Raw genomic sequence first — 15,717 nt, 5'->3', positions numbered from 1 at the left:
AAAAATCGCAGAATTCCTCTCTCTTTCCTCTCTCTTTCCTCTCTCTTCCTTGTTTTATGTACCAGTTTTCTCCTGTTTCTCGTCTTCCCTCGCAAACCCCGCGTCGTTTCTTGTCGTTCCTTCCCCTATCTAGATTCTCCCCTGTTGTTTGAATTCCCACAGTTCTTGTTTCGTATACCCCTTTTTCGCAACCTCTCTTCTCTCTTTTGGTATCGTTCTTCTTGCAACTTTCTAGCACTGTGTTACGACTCTCACGAAGTTACGGCGAGAGAACTCGAGAGAGGGTGACTGTTAAACGCGGGAAACCGGCGAAATTCGAAACTTTGAGCTTCTTCTGTTTCTCCTAATTTCCATCCGGCTCAGTTCGCCTATCTCAAGCACTCGACTCTCGCTCGACTGTTCATCAACACTACTCAAAAGCCCAGTCGCCGTTTCCTTCCTCGAATTTCTCCCCACCTCCGAGCCTCTCCTCCTCCCTCATCATCATCATCTCCAAAATGTTCGCTCGTACCGCACTCCGTTCTACTGCGACCCCACTCCGTTTCTCCCAGCTCACTCGTGTTGATATCCGTACCCTCACTACGGCTCCCACGTACGAGAACATTCTCGTTTCTTCCCCTTCTCCCGGCGTCTCTCTCATCACTCTGAACCGTCCGAAAGCTCTCAATGGTTAGCTCACTCTCTCCTTACACCTTACATTAGTCTCATCATCACTGACCGGTGCCATTCCCTCTCCTTTTTTTTCCTAGCACTCAATTCGGCACTCTTCCACGAGCTCAATTCAGCTCTCTCCTCCCTCTCTTCAGACGATTCCTGTCATTCCGTCGTTCTAACTGGGTCCTCGAAAGCGTTTGCCGCGGGAGCAGACATCAAAGAAATGAAGGATAAAGAGTTTGCGGAAGTTTACAAAGAAGATTTCTTGAGTCATTGGACAGACGAATTGAAGAGGTTTAGGAAACCTGTCGTAGCGGCGGTTAGTGGGTACGCTGTGAGTCGCTTTCTCGACGTTTGAAGAGGTAGAGTTCGTTGGGATTGATGCGAGTTTTCGTTTTTGCGGAATAAAGCTTGGAGGTGGTTGCGAATTGGCAATGATGTACGGTTTCTACGCTGCACTCATGTCTAAGAGTGTAGCATTGCTCATTACCGTACTTTCAATTCAGGTGCGATATTATCCTCGCTGCTCCTAACGCAGTTTTCGGTCAACCTGAAATCAACGTACGTCTCCCATTCTCCCTCTTGCCCTCCCCCTTCTCAGATCTCCCTCGTCATCTCCCACTGACACGTCTCCTCTCTCCTCTAGCTCGGTGTAATCCCGGGTGCGGGAGGTACTCAACGTCTAACCCACGCGATCGGTAAATCTCGAGCGATGGAATTAGTCCTAACCGGTTCAAACTTCACGGCTCAACAAGCATCCGATTGGGGTCTCGTCAGTCGAGTAGTCAAAGAAGAGGAGGACGTAGTTGAGGAGGCGATTAAGGTCGCGAAGAAGATTGCGAGTAAGGGAAGGGTCGCGGTACAGGCCGGGAAAGAGGGAGTTAATGCTGGTTAGTCCTCACTAACTCTTTGAGTGTTTGAGAGGAAGCTGATGACGCGCGGTGCTTGCTAGCGTACGAATTATCACTTCAAGAAGGACTTCGTTTCGAACGTAGAATCTTCCATCAACTTTTCGCTACCGTGAGCCCTCCCGCGTCTCATTCTTTGCGTTTGAGTCATTGTTGACTAATCGCCATGAATGCTTTACCGGTTGGGCCCGACAGAACGACCAAAAGGTTGGAATGAGGGCTTTCGCGGAAAAGAAGAAACCTGAATGGACTCATTCGTAGACGGACGACGATGCAATCGCTTGTTCAGGGGCTCCCGCTGTTCCATCGTAGTAATTCGAAATAGCTTGAAAATCATAAGTCAGTGCTCAACATCCTCACAAGACGTCTTTCTCGTCCGAATGAGGGATAAATCTTTCCAGACAAAACAAACAGAAGACTTGAACAGTAAGCTAAGGAGATTAGATGTATGTATGTACAACGACTGTCCGAACAATTTAGAACAACAAACTTCCGACGGCGAGACCTCCCAACAATCCCATTCCGGCTCCTCCCATTCCCATTCCACCATAGGGTCTTCCATATCCTCCATATCCACCGTATCCACCGCCGTATCCTCCTCCGTAGCCGTACATCGGTCGTCCGTAGCTTCCATACATCGGTCGAGAGTAGGGTCCGGCAGGAGCAGAATAAGCAGTTTGGTAGCGTCCTTCGCGTTGTGCTTTGAGCAATTCGTTGCGACGCATGATGTATTGTTGATAGGCTTTCATCTCCTGTTTGATCGTAGCGAGATGTGAGTGAGCTATGACTCTGAAAAGAAACGGAGGGAGGGAGCAAGGAGGGACGTACTTCTTCCTTTTGACGTTTACGTTGAGCTACGCGCTCTTCGTGAGTCGATCCAGTCATCTTGTCCTTCAATTTCCTTCCGAGCGTACGGTCGTCTTTCGATTTCTGTGCAGTCGACGAAGAAGCCGAAGAGGAAGAAGTTCCTGAAGTCGCTCCTCCTCCTCCTCCTCCTCCTCCACCTTGATGACTGCTACTACGATGGAAGAAATGGTGACCCTCCTTCTCGGACTTCGAGTCACCTCCAGTCGTAGGTTTCGAACCCGGGGTCGAGGATCCCGCAGCGAGGTTGGGAGGAGGACCTTCGGGAGGCGAGTACAAACGAGATCGTTCGCGGTCTTGAGGGTGCGCTCTCAAGTAGGTTTCGTCGTCGTAAGGGTGGACCCAGATCGAACGAGCAGGGGAGGCTTTCGTATCGACGAAGAAGAAATGCTGCGAATTCTGCGGAATTTGCGTCGAAAAATTGGGTCAGATCTCAACGTCCTTTGTTGCTTCGAACATGGAATCGCTGCCGATCTCGAGCGGAGAGTAGCGAACGAATCACAGAAACGAGTAGAGAGGGAAGAGAGAACTCACCGGGTCGAACTCGCGACGCCAACCTTCAGGCAGCTCGCGATAACAGTCCTCCATCGAGACCCTCTCATCCGTCGATAATCCCCTCTCTGCGCCTTCCTCATCACTCGACGCCGTGTTCGAGGCGGACGAGTTTGAGCGACCTCGACCGGGAACGGAGAGATGGTTCGTATCGCGAGGACCCGAGTGCGACGAGGCAGATTCGTATGATGGAGGTGCTTCTGTTGGGTGTGTAGACATGTTTGTGATTGATGTGGTGGAAGTGAAGTGAGTGGGGAGAAGGAAAGAAAGAAACGGGAAAGTCAAGTGCGTCACTTTTCGAATCGCTCCCTCTTGCACAGCCTCACTTCGCAATCGACAAATCGAGAGGAATCCACAACTTGCACTTGACCGCGTTATTACAACAAACAAAATGCTCTCGTATAGTAAAGTAAGCAGACCTCTAGGAAAAACATGAAACTCTACTCGAAACCGAAACTTCTTCAAAATGACAACCCAACTCTCCTTCGAATCTCTTTCGCAACCGCCTTCCTCTCTTCCCTCGCTCCACCTCTCCCACTCGTCGGATCACCTTTCAGAATACTTTGGTTCTCATTTGCGCGGCGGATCAGGTAGGGGAGTCCTTGGGAGACGGTCGCGTAGGGAACATATTTCACTACGAGAGGAATCGACGAGATTGAAGTCGACGAAGAGGAAGGTGTTGGTGGTGGAGGTAGGAGGGAGAGGAGAGTTGCGGTGAGGTTGTCGGACATGCCTGCGAAAGAACGAACGACGGATATAAGTTTTCCTCTTGCGAGAGTAAGCTCGAGAAGAAAGGCTGAGACGTACCCATTAGTTGACCAAACGCAACTCGTCCCCTCAGTCTATCATCCACCTGTAGTCTCCCTTCGCCCTCCGTGACATGCACCAATCCGTCCTTCCTCAGGTTTTCCAGAAACTTCTTCATACTCGTTCCATTGTGACTCGCTAAACAAACTCCTGTTTGCGCTTTAGGCTCCTGTCCCTCGTTACCGTTATTGGCTGGATCCCTGAGCTCTCCGGCGATCCGCTTCTCGATCAAGGTCGCGCATTGATCGTAACATTGATCCGTTTCGTCTTTCGAATCCCAAACGATACAAGGCTCTCCATTCCGGTCTTCTTCCTCCACATTCGTGAGCCGGAGTTGTTGATGACGTTTCCGTTCGGATTCGACATAAGCCCCCCGAACAAGTTTCGCGCCGAAGGAATAATTGTGGGAAGTGGCGTGAGAAAGGGCGGAGGATAGTTTCGAGGGAGTCGTACGGAGGTAGCATTGATCTGCATAATCGCACACGATGAGGACGAAATCAGAACCGGCACTGGAGCAGGAAAGTACGGAGGAAAGAGGAAGAGAGAGACACACAGGTGTTATAGACGATCGGAACTGAACAGTTCGAATCGGGTTTATTGAATTCTTGCGAGAGCAAATCCGCATAATGATCAATCCTGTGAGTCGATTTGAAGCAACAGATTCACTGTCAGTCAGACTGGATGATTCAGAAACGATACCGTCGACGACTCACGCAGGTTGATACCAACTCTGTTCCGCATCGACCAACAACCTGACTCCTTGTCTCCTCGCTTCCCTCGCGACGGTCCTCAAGCCTTGATATAGTTCCGATAGTTGGGAATGATCCTCGTCGGATAATTCGGGGCTCGAAGGAAATACGAAATTGTCGGACGAATCTTCCGAGTTTGTCGATGGGGAGAAGGAGTTGCCTCGCTGGAATGAGGTACTGCTAGTGAGGGCGTTTGAAGCTCGAGTGAGGAGTGAGGCGTCGTAGATGAGTCCGGTGAGCTTGATAGCGAGTAAGGAGGGTTTGATAGCTGAGGACGTCGGGGCCGGGCTATCGGAGGAGGTAGTCGAGGAAGTGGAAGGAGATGGTGGTGTGAGTTTCGCCGCTTCGATCACGGCCGAATGAATTTCTCGCATGCAGTTGTGATCGATTCCTGAAGTAGGCTTCGAGCTTCCGAGAGGAGCTTCAGCAGAGTAGTTGAACATTACTCCGACCTAGAGTGACGTGCGTTTGACAACAGTGGGCATCGCGAGTCAGCTACGTCGAAGTTCGAAGAGGGAGGGAAAAGCAAGCTCACGCCTTTCTCTGCGTATTTATCGACGGTCTCTTGACATCCCGGTACAGTCTCTCCTCCGACAAAGACTCTATAGAAAGTCTGATTCATACCCTGTGACATCGATCCGACAACAGAGAAAGGTGCAGAGAGTCAGCTCTTCTCGTTGTCACCTTTTCGCAACGACTCGAACTCGGTCGGACTCACAAACGCAAAAACTTCCCAAACCACTTTCCCCAACACTGGTACATTATCCCTCGTCCATTCAATCTTTGCCATCATCCACGGACCCGCTTGTACCAACGTCGTTTGCTCCGAGATCGCAAACACGATCCATTGTCTGCACAAATCCGAGATTGTTTGACCCGAGAGATGCGCGGTTGTTCGAGAGAGAGCCGAGGGGTCTAGGCAGGAGAGAGGATCGGAGGAGTTGTAGGAAGGAGGAGGGAGGAGAGGTAAGCCGGACGAAGTATTCGCGAGATAGATTCCGCCAGCTCCGAGGGCGAGTGTTCCGATTCCCGCATATCGTAAGGCCTTTGTTCGAGTTGAAGGGTGAGACGTTGAGGCGGTGGACTCGAAATGGTAGGTAGTGGAAGAAGGACGTCGAGTTGGTTGAGTGATGCGTCTAATAACGTTTCTTGTCGCGTTCCGGTACATGACGATGTCGGAAGAAGGGGCGAACGTAATGAACACCACAGGGAGAAAGGAAGGAAGGGAGAGAAGAGGAGCGAGAGAAAGGATAGCGAGGTCGTACTGATTCCGAAGTTTGCCGCTCGGATGTGGAAATCGTCGGTTTCGGGGAGAAGGGGGAAGGAACGGAGAGAACCGAAAGTTTGCAGTCGCGTGTTGTGTTGCCGAGTAAGAGTTGAGGTGAATGGGAGTAGAAGAGGAGAAAAAGGAGAGAGGACGAGCTCGGAAGGTTTCTCTTCACAACTTACTCTCTCCGGTTCGTTCATTGCTTCCTCCTTCTTCCACCAGCCCTGGGACGATCTTCTCGAGACCTCTGGCCATCTCTCCGCGACGAGTCGATCTCACCAGCAGAATACCCAGAATATTGCTGAATCGTCTTTTCATACTCCTAGCATTTCCCTCTTCATCTCTGGTAGCCTACCCTTCATTCCGTCCTCGATCATCCGTCTCGTCACCTCGTACTCGTCCCCATCTTCAAGCTGCCTCATCTCCCTCCCATACTGTTTTCCGAACAACTCGACCGCTTGTTGAACTGAACCCTCGACTTTGATCTCCCGTCCATCGAGTTTACCCAACCGTGTGAGCTCAGCTTGTACACTCGTACTCGTCACGTCGTCCAATCCGCAAGCGACAATCTGATCAAACCATTTCCTCGTTTGTTCCTCGACATTGATCGAAAACCCATGCATCGTAATCCTCCTCCGGATCTGTACTCCAATCGAAGCGATTTTCGATGTAGGGGAGACGAAGACGCCCGTGTGAGGGAGGTCGTGGATAGGGACGGAGAAGGATGAGACGAGGTTTTCGAGAAAAGTTTCGAGCTTGTCGACGTAACACCGCGTGGATAACTGTATCGCGTCCGTCCCATCAGTCTCCGCATCGTAATGTACGTCTAGGAGTGGGTTGGACTCACTTTCGAAGCGCCTAGATCGATGAGAGGATACCCAACAAGTTGACCCGGACCATGATAAGTCGTCTGACCTCCCCTTCCAGTCTGCACGTAATCCGCACCGAGTTTCCCAAGTCTCTGCCGTTCCTTCTCTGCTTGTATCGGATCCTTCTCTCGTTTCCCCGCCGTGTAAACCGGTCGATGTTGTAAAAGCAATAAAATATCCGTCGAAGCGATCCTTTCCAACGATTCTGCGTCTTTCGAGGTAGGGTCGGCGAGGAGAGAAGCTTTCGCGGATAGTCGAGACTGGACGAGGTGTTCTTGGAGGAGTAAACCGTGTGTATAGGGAACTTGATCAGGGAGGTAAGTCCATCGAATCGGTGACAGCTTCGCTGCTTGACTAGAGGCCGCCGATAGACTGTTGCAAGTTGTTGATGTCCGTCTAGCTAAGGTCGAGAACATATTATTGAGTGATGAGGTCGGAACCGAGAGCTGCGCCGACAAGATCTTGGAACTCGTTTCTTGCTCTCTCTTCCACTCGCTTCCTAGACAACCGCAGACCAACACGCGCTCGATATGACGGCAGACGATACCCGCTCTCTTCCTCCAGGCTGGACGAAGCAATGGGACAATAACCGTGTGTTTGTTCTCTCTCTCCGCCTACGTAATCTCCCTTCGCTGACCTCGGCCGTCTACAGACAACCAGTACTTCTACGTCGATACCCGCGCAACCCCTCCACGTTCAATTTGGACCCATCCACTCGACGAACCCGAATACAAATCGTCGCAATACGCTCCTCCTCCCGGTCCTCCCCCCTCAAGCAGTGGACACAGAGCGTCGGATAGGAGCGCACCACCTCCTTACGGATTAGATCAACATCAACCGCAAATGCAACAGCAATCGGGAGGTTACAACTCGGGTCCGGGATATCAGCAGCGTGAGCATCCAGTTTTCGTTTTTCTTCGTTCTTCCTATGCTCAAGCTCGTTACTATCGTGCGGGTACGCAGAACCTTACAATCATGGCCCTCCACCGATGATGCAACAACCTATGTACGGACAACCCATGTAGGTCAGCGACTCGACTCCTACTCCCGTACTCGAAGTATCGACTCGCTCGGAGGAGGAAGAAAACGTCCTCGCTTCAACTTCGACTTTCGCACCCATTTCGACTGCTCGAACTCTCTCTCCCGCTCCTCTCCAGTGGAATGAATCAGGGTGGTTTGCTGGTCACTTCACGTTTGCTCCTGAGAGTGACAGCGGTAGGGAGAAGGTAGGAAGGAAGAGGATTGGATCGATCGAAGAATCGGAAAAACGCAGGTCGAGCTCGGAAAGTGATCACAGTCAAAGTACTTATTCGACTCCTTCGACTTCGCAAATGGCTAGCGAGAAGGAAACGGTGATTGAGCAAAAGGAGGAGGAGAAAAAGAAAAGTTTTGGCGCTGCTTCGAAACTCGCTCCGACCGCTGCTCCCTTCATCTTCTCTCCTCGACCGATTCAACCTGCCACGAGTTTGTCGACTCCCCCTTTCTCTCGTCTCTCTCCAATCAGTTCCGCTTCAGTCGGTCCTCGTCACGGATCTCTCCCTTTCCCTGCGACCCAAGCTTCCTTCTCCCCTCTCGATACTCCCCCTCACTCTGCTCTTCCTCGTTTCGACTCGACTGGATCGTTCGTCGACTCGTACTCGAATCGTGGAATCGCCGAAGAGATTCAACGCTTGCAAGATTACCGTCGAGGAGAAGGACTCGGAGGAGGAAACCACTTCGACTACTTTTCAAACTATGACGACGATGACGAAGCCGGAGAAGATTGGACCGCTCAACAACAACAACGCTACAATTCGATGTTCTCTTCTCCTCCTTACTCTTCTTCGGAACGCTCTCGTTCGTCGAGTATCGCTTCTTCGAGCTCGTTCTTCGGCAATTCTCTCCCTTCTCGTCACTCGGTTGATCGTAACGCGACTGTTCAACAACTCGCTTCCTACTTTGGTCCTTCTCCCGTCGATGTCGCTCCTCCAATCCTCCCCGCCGGTTTCGACAACTTCTCTCCTCAGCCAGATCTCTACTCGCCCTACTCTTCTCGTCACGGTTCAATTTCGAGTCTCGACTCTGGAATCTACCCTCCTCTCGCTCACCCTGAACCGTTCAACCTCACTCCCGAAGATGATCTCTACATCCAAGCTCGCGAATCTACACGAAATCCTGTTGTTCGACGCTCAAGACTCCTCCGCCTCCTTCGAAACTCTGGGAAATCGGAGAATACTTCGACAAGGCGATGAACCAAGAGAACCCTCTCGCGGCTTTGTACGTCGTCAATTCGGAACAAACGAAAGGGTTCTATGCGAATCCGGCGACGAGTGGACTCGATGAAACGGTCGTCAAAGTTGCGGCGATGAGGGGTCGTCAAAATCAAATGCTCTCGGTTCAACGTTCTGCTGCTGGTCAAATCTTGCCCGGTCCTTCTCCCAACAACCGTAAACTCGAACTTTACAAAGTGAGCTCCTTCTCTTCCTCTCTTCTCAAGCTCGTACTGATTCTTCTCTCACTTCTGTCTCACAGACCGAATTGTGTAGGAGCTGGGAAGAGAAGGGATCTTGGTATGTCGTGATTCTCTTCCTCACCTTGGATCATCAGGAATTGACTCGGAATCGTTGATTAGTCGCTACGGGTTCAGATGTCAATTCGCTCACGGACGCGAAGAGCAACGTTCAAACTCGAGGCACCCCAAGGTATGACTCTCTCCTTGCTCCGAGTCGAATGGCAGAGGCTGACCCGTATTCTTTCGTTCCCTCAGTTCAAGAGTGAGCTTTGTCGCACTTTCGCGATCAACGGTTCTTGCCCCTACGGACCTCGTTGCTGCTTCATTCACCAAGCTCTTCCAGGAGCTGGAGCTGGAGGAGGAACTAACTCGGTCGCTCCTTCTTCTCCTCCCGTCGCCGCTCATCAACCCGATTCTCCTTCGGAATCCGTCTCTCGTCGCGCTCACCTCATGACTTCGACTGCGGTTGCCGGTGCGCCTCAACGTCAATTCGGTCCTACTCTTTCGACTTACATTGGATCGAACCCTCCCCCGTCGTCGTCGTACAACAACGGTTCAGCTTTGTCCTCCCTCGCGAACTCGCCTACGACCTCGTTCCGTCCTTCCTTTTCGGGTGCGAGTCAACCTCAATCTCCCGACTCTCCTTCGTTTGTCGACCCCTTCGGAGACGCAAACGTCGGACTCGGACTGTCGCTTCGTCTCGGTCAAGCTCCCGCCGTTCACCAAGAACCCGCGAAATCACGAATTCACCGCTACTCGCTCAACTCTCAAAATTCTTCGGCTTCGCTCTCGAGTCCTCTCACGGGTCCCTCTTCGAGCCCTGCCACGAGCTTCCACCCTCACGACCGTACCCTCAGCAACAACTCTTCGTTCTCTTCTTTCTCGTCCGGCACGAGCAGTTTCACCCCTCCCGGTCTCGAACGTCACGGATCTCAATCTTCCCTCTCGTCGGCTGGTCTCCCTTCTTCCCCTCTCGCCCTGCGTCCGATCGGAATCGATTGGCTCGGAAACCAAGACGTTCACGAGAAATCCGACTCGTTCGAATGGTCTGATCGGAGGATCTCAACTTGAACGGAGACTCTCTCGACAGCCCGGTCGGATCTCGCTTCCAAGGACTCACCCTTCGCTAGAGGACAAGACCGCTCGTCGACCCTTTTCACCATCATCGCTTGAAATATTCTCCTCTCTCACTCTCTCTCACGATTACGACCTATATCGCTTACCCATACCTTTTTCTCGCAAATATCCGGCACATATCGTTTCACCTCTGCAACCCCCAGCAAAATACGAATGAATATAACGAATCTTCGCAACGCAACGCAAAATCAAAACTCTCCTCGCAACAAAAAAACGACTCCGATTCCGACTCGAGCGTTCTCGCAAACTCTTTTCCTCCCAGTACCCCCGTCTCTCGTCTAGATTCCCCGAACTCTCCTCTCGTTCCTCCTCGTCTTCTCTCGCAAAGATACCTCTCGCAACAAAAAGCAAAAAATAAGAAAATAGCAACACTTCGTCTTTCTTCCCCCTCCCTTCGTATTTCTCTCTCTTCGTTCGTTCGTTCAAGTTTGTTAAGAGCTTCAAAACCCTGCATATAGCTTTCCCCTTTTTTGTATCAATAACTCTCTCCTCTCTCTCTTGTCGTTCGTTTTGGTCTTTTCTGGGTGTTTAGTCTTCGTTTGTTCTCTGTTCCTCCCTTCGTTCGTTCTTCCCCCTCGTCGTTTCTGTTTAGTCGCATAATTGAAAAGAAGTCGCGTCGTTTGATCCTGTCTACTTCAGACTCTGAAAGTCCCTCTCGAATGAGCTGTTCTGCAAGAATCGAAGAAATAGAGAGGCAGAATCAAGCTTCAATGCGTACAGCAAGCAACTCAAATCAAAGAAAGGGAAAAGCAGATAGAATGTCCATGAGAAACGACACACAACACAGAAACTGAAGAGAAAATCGACAAGAGAGGAGATACAGAGGGAGTGAGAGAGAGCCGAATTCCGTTCATCAAGTAACAGCCCTTTTTAGGCTTCACCGTGCGCGAGCGTGTACAAGGCGTAGACGTTCGCGGTACCGATGAGGAGCCAGATCGCCCAACAGAGGTAAACGACGATCGGAGGGTTCGCGTATGAAGTGAGAACTCCAGGAGGTAGTCTTCGTTTCCTGATCGGGTTGAGGGTCGTAAGGAGAGCTCGAAGTTGTTCTTTGCGGGAGAGAACGACGGGAGGACTCGAAGAAGGAGAAGAAGAGGGAGGAGGGACGTAATTCGGAATCGGAACCGCCATGACTCGATGTTCCGAGGTAAAGATGATGAGAGCGGGAAGGACGAAGGTGAGAACGATACTGAGGGCGACTTGGGAAGCGACGAGGAGAGTACTGATTCCAGTTCGACCGACTCCGATCGAAACGGCCAAACTCGGGACGATCGAGATCAAACGGGTAACGAGACGACGTTTCCATGGTTTCGTGTGCCACCTTAGCATGCCGGACGTCAGGAGTTGTCCTGCCAACGTCACGGTGATCGAAGCGGATTGTCCGGCGGCGAGGGGAGCGACGGCGAAGATGTAAGCGAGAGCTGGAAGAAAGCGATGATCACCAATCTATCAGCGTTACTACAGAAGATGCGCTCGATAGTTCAGGCCGTAGCTCACCTTGTCCGAGGTATTGTTTGACGAGAGCGTAAGCATCGAAGAGATCACTAATACCTTCTCCTCTCGTGCTGCTGCTCCTTCCTTCTCCGTAGTAGAAGACGGCAGCGGCGAGGATGAGAATTGCGGAGTTGACGACGAGGGCGAATACGAGTAACGATCCAGCGACGTCGAAGCAGGCGTGAGTGAGATGAGCCTTGATGCAGTTGCGCGAAGGTTTCGGCCTCTGACGTTCAACCGGTTGTGGCTTCTTCGTCTTCTTCCCATCCTGTTCTTGTTCCTGCGAGGATTCTCCACTAGGCGCTAAATCGTCCATCGGAATCCTCGGCGTCGAAACGAAATCGAATCCAGCTTGAGTCATTTTGAACGGTTGAGGGAGATGTAGAGACGGCATGAAGAAGTGACGCGGCTTCGGTTGTTCGACGGGAGTAGGTTCGGGAGCAGACGTAAAAGTAGAGTCTTCGTCCTTTGAGTTCTTGTAATAGTATTCGTCGTCGTCTTCAAGTCGTTCATCCTCGGCGTCTCCGTAGGCCGAAGGAGGAAGTCGTCTCATGCAGGCCATCTTCGATCCGATGAAGAAAGCGTGAGGCATGACAGTCGCTCCAATGATACTATCGACAGGTCATGTCGTCAGAGGAAGAACTCTCGAGGAGGAGAGGGTGAGGGAGAACTGGAGACTAACCCAACGGCGATGTAGATCCCACCATTATTGATGACTCCGCTCGACGGGACGTATCCAAGGAAGACATCGTCCCATTTCGGCTTGACCTCGACAAGGAGGGCAACGAACGAACCGAGTACCGTAAGAACGAGGAGTCCAAGTAAAAGCTCGAACAATCTCATCGAGCGCGTCACAGTACGAGTGGGGTCTGATCGAGAAGGGCGTCAGCTCTCCTTCAGAATCACGCGAGTGGATCGAAGAGCGACTTACATTGGTTGAAGAGAAGAAGAATGAGGAGAACGTCTGCTGCCGTGATCAAAACGCAACCCCAAAGCGGGATCGCAGGAATGAGGCTAACAAAGGACAGGAGAAGTTAGCTTGTGCAGCTTACCGCGAGATATTCGAGCTCGGAAGCGTACAGGTTGATCGCGATTGCGGAACCGATCAATTCTGCCAAATCCGTCTGGGGCGAGCGAAAGAGGGTGTCAGTTCCACGACAACCAAGACAGCGTGGGTGGGATGACTTACGAAGATGATTCCGATCTCGCAGACGACGTACAAGGGGTACAAAACTCCCCAGCGGTAGAACATTTTGTACTTGCTGTCTCGGTTGTGCAAAGCGATGCGACAGTGAGTAGCATAGTCTGCGATTGATCGTCGAAGTAAGTATCAGCGGGGCTGATCAGACGAGAGAGAATGAAGAGCAAAGTGAGACGTACCTTCATCAGAGACGCAACCTAAACGCGTCGCGAGAATTTGAAAGAAGAGCGCCATCAAACCCGACATCAGGATGACGAACAGATGACTGTATCCATACTGTTTCGTCCAAGATTTGAGGACCATCACGGTCAGCCCAGGCTCGCAGCAGCATGGCGAAAGTGAAGAAAGCAAAATCGAGCGAGGGAAACAGTGAAACTCACAGCACTTCCGGCTTGTAAATCCGTAGACCAATTACCAGGATCGAGGTAGGCGATAGATGCGACTACTCCTGGACCGATGAATGCCGTGTGTCTCTTCAAGACTTTCCAAACTCTTTGCTGAAAATTGAGCTTGTCCTCCCCTCCACTTCCTGCTCCTCCACCTGCAGCGGTTTCTCCGTCATCGCTTTGTCGTTTCCCAATCGTAGGAAGGGATGCCTCGTTCGCTGTTGCTGCGTTGCGATCGGATCGAGTCGCCGAATCCTTCGATGGTTCGACTTGCTTCAATTCGTTTCGAGTCGACGCATGACTCGCGATCGAAGGAGAAGGTGGATCTCGAGAGTGAATCGATCCATTCGAGGGGAACTGAGAAGGGTGAGAGATGGGAGAGCGGGAAGGAAAGTCGGAAGAAGAGTCGGATGCAGATTTGACAGGAGGGGGTAGAGGGGTAGCGTGAGGTGAGAGGTGGAGAGTCAAGTCGGGTACGTTGCGGTCATAGTATGAGAATTGAAAGTCCCGTGGTCGTCTTCATCAGAAGAAGCTGAAGTGTCTTCTTCGTCCTCGAACGCATTGGCGTCGAAGTCTGAATCCTCGTCGCTGTCGGATCCACCTCCTCCTCTATCCATACGACCTCGAGCTCGGTTCGGATTAGGATCAGTCCTGAAGGCCTCCATTGGCGGAGTAACCTCGACCCCTTCCGGAAGTAGTTCCGGCTTCAGGCTCATACAATCCCCTACCGCCTCACTCTCCTCCGCCAACGAAGGAACATACGAAGCCGTTCGATGGAGTTGTGGAGGAGAGGTTGAGCGATTTCTCTCAAGACGCGACTGGTGAGACAGAGGGACCAAAGCGTCGATTGGGTTTCCCTCTCGAGCTCCTCGGTTCGAAAATTGCTCGAGAAGGGAGGAAGTCGGAAATTTTCGACGACGAGGCGGAGGAGTTCGACGGGAAGCTGAGTGGGCATTTCGGAAGTGACGACTCTTATCTGAAGTCTAAACGGTGTCAAAGGCGGTATTAGCCGAGTACTTACGACTACGACTAGAGGGAGAGTGAGGAGCGAGTTACATGAACGTTGTTCGAGGTGCTTGTTGACTCATTCAGAAGCTCTACAGTTACTGCTCAGATCCTCTAGCCTGACAGTTTGATCTATCCCACTACTTTTCCAGTCGCTTAGAGGAGAACGTGGATGAAGAGTCGATGTTGTAGATGAAACAGAGTTGAGTGACGAGCGAGAGCAGAGTGGTCGGCGGGGAGGCAGAGGGAGGTGTAGAAGGTAATTAATAAGGGTCTCCGGTACTCCCGCTAGGTGTAGAGGACCCGGTGAGGTGCGAGAGTGAGGGAAAGAGGGCAAGGAATTCTCGAGGGATGAAGAAGAGAGGAGAGAGAGCGGACGAGGCGGACGAAAGGTTGACGCGTTCTCTTTGAGTTTGTGAGGTGAGGGGCTTTAGTGGCTGAGTAGGTGTAGAGTGAGTTGAGGAAATGAGTGAACGCGATTTCTCCCTCGTGAATTTTGAAAATTCTTTTCACAAGTTCGCATGGAACACTTATCATTCCCATCATCCCGAGCGAGACAGAGAGAGCATGAGAGACGTAGAGTTGAGATTACTCGAGAAAGCCACACAACGAAAAAACCATAGGGATGCCAGAAGGAAAGCAGATTCAACCCAGACTCCAGTTCTTATCCCATCCAACGACACCACCACCCTTTATCATCTCCCTGAATGAGTTCCTGATGTTCCCGGTAGTAGCACCAACCGCTGTTATTTTGCCTGGGAAACCCTTATTCAGTTTGAGCATTCCTTCATCAGCCATCTTCACCACGAATTTTTTAATATCGGCCGTGTTCGAAGCCATGAACTCAACGCGTCTGTCAATGAGTATCCGAAGGAGTTTACAAGTGTCTGTGAAGACTCACTGTGACCATCAGTAACTGAAGAAGTCGGTCAAAGTAAAGCAACGCACCATTTTCCCCCTGATTGACTCGTTGGACGCGGCGACTACTCGATAGGGCGTTCGTTGTAATTCCATGTGTCGTATTGGACTTGTTCCTCACTGTGAGATCGCGATATCAGCTCGACGGCGATCAACCATGTTCACCGGAGAAAATCTGCGACTCACAACCCTGCGAAGCTCGTTTGGCGGCGGCTTTTGATTGAGGCATAGGGACTCCTCCAAATTGATCATCCGTATTCTGCCCTGTGAGCAAGCGAACTATCAGTATCACCTCTACATGCGAAAGTCGAACTGAACAGAAACTTACTAGTTCTCGCTCCTCGGAAACCTGCAGCTCTCGATTGTGACATATTCGTTCCTTCGAACTCATCCTCCGTACTCATCTCTGTCGAGC

At 51.4% G+C, this 15,717-nt stretch overlaps 6 protein-coding genes across 6 annotated transcripts; 2 read left to right on the top strand and 4 right to left on the bottom strand.

Moving 5' to 3' along the window:
• Positions 1–497: 497 nt before the first annotated feature.
• JCM6883_006204 (uncharacterized protein) lies at positions 498–1,823 on the top strand (the record flags this gene model as incomplete). The annotated part of the gene is made up of 7 exons (XM_076634426.1): positions 498–669; positions 750–988; positions 1,065–1,093; positions 1,161–1,215; positions 1,301–1,544; positions 1,607–1,674; positions 1,758–1,823. The coding sequence occupies 7 exons, from the start codon at positions 498–500 to the stop codon at positions 1,821–1,823; spliced, it is 873 nt and encodes a 290-aa protein (XP_076485563.1).
• A 215-nt stretch (positions 1,824–2,038) lies between these two features.
• On the bottom strand, positions 2,039–3,197 carry JCM6883_006203 (uncharacterized protein; the record flags this gene model as incomplete). The annotated part of the gene is made up of 3 exons (XM_076634425.1): positions 2,039–2,314; positions 2,391–2,825; positions 2,961–3,197. 3 exons carry the CDS (start codon positions 3,195–3,197, stop codon positions 2,039–2,041), a joined length of 948 nt encoding a protein of 315 aa, XP_076485562.1.
• Positions 3,198–3,439: 242 nt separating this feature from the next.
• Positions 3,440–5,702, bottom strand: PUT1 (proline dehydrogenase; the record flags this gene model as incomplete). The annotated part of the gene is made up of 6 exons (XM_076634424.1): positions 3,440–3,711; positions 3,786–4,253; positions 4,339–4,421; positions 4,499–4,986; positions 5,070–5,159; positions 5,253–5,702. 6 exons carry the CDS (start codon positions 5,700–5,702, stop codon positions 3,440–3,442), a joined length of 1,851 nt encoding a protein of 616 aa, XP_076485561.1.
• A 413-nt stretch (positions 5,703–6,115) lies between these two features.
• LIP2 (lipoyl(octanoyl) transferase LIP2) lies at positions 6,116–7,086 on the bottom strand (the record flags this gene model as incomplete). The annotated part of the gene is made up of 2 exons (XM_076634423.1): positions 6,116–6,583; positions 6,649–7,086. The coding sequence occupies 2 exons, from the start codon at positions 7,084–7,086 to the stop codon at positions 6,116–6,118; spliced, it is 906 nt and encodes a 301-aa protein (XP_076485560.1).
• Positions 7,087–7,200: 114 nt separating this feature from the next.
• Positions 7,201–10,232, top strand: TIS11 (Tis11p; the record flags this gene model as incomplete). The annotated part of the gene is made up of 8 exons (XM_076634422.1): positions 7,201–7,261; positions 7,323–7,562; positions 7,634–7,691; positions 7,884–8,829; positions 8,895–9,116; positions 9,182–9,219; positions 9,282–9,351; positions 9,417–10,232. 8 exons carry the CDS (start codon positions 7,201–7,203, stop codon positions 10,230–10,232), a joined length of 2,451 nt encoding a protein of 816 aa, XP_076485559.1.
• Positions 10,233–11,168: 936 nt separating this feature from the next.
• Positions 11,169–15,717, bottom strand: JCM6883_006199 (uncharacterized protein; the record flags this gene model as incomplete). Its single annotated transcript, XM_076634421.1, has 11 exons — positions 11,169–11,719; positions 11,796–12,403; positions 12,475–12,661; positions 12,724–12,806; positions 12,873–12,916; positions 12,982–13,097; positions 13,173–13,269; positions 13,374–13,736; positions 15,286–15,422; positions 15,489–15,566; positions 15,631–15,717. Coding segments are annotated over 11 exons (2,351 nt in total), but the record flags the coding sequence as incomplete, so codon positions are not given.

The sequence above is a fragment of the Sporobolomyces salmoneus genome (genome assembly GCF_050403485.1).
Source record: "Sporobolomyces salmoneus JCM6883 DNA, S_salmoneus_JCM6883_v1_ctg60, whole genome shotgun sequence".
Lineage (NCBI taxonomy): Eukaryota > Fungi > Basidiomycota > Microbotryomycetes > Sporidiobolales > Sporidiobolaceae > Sporobolomyces > Sporobolomyces salmoneus.
This window is presented reverse-complemented; position numbering and strand designations above follow the sequence as displayed.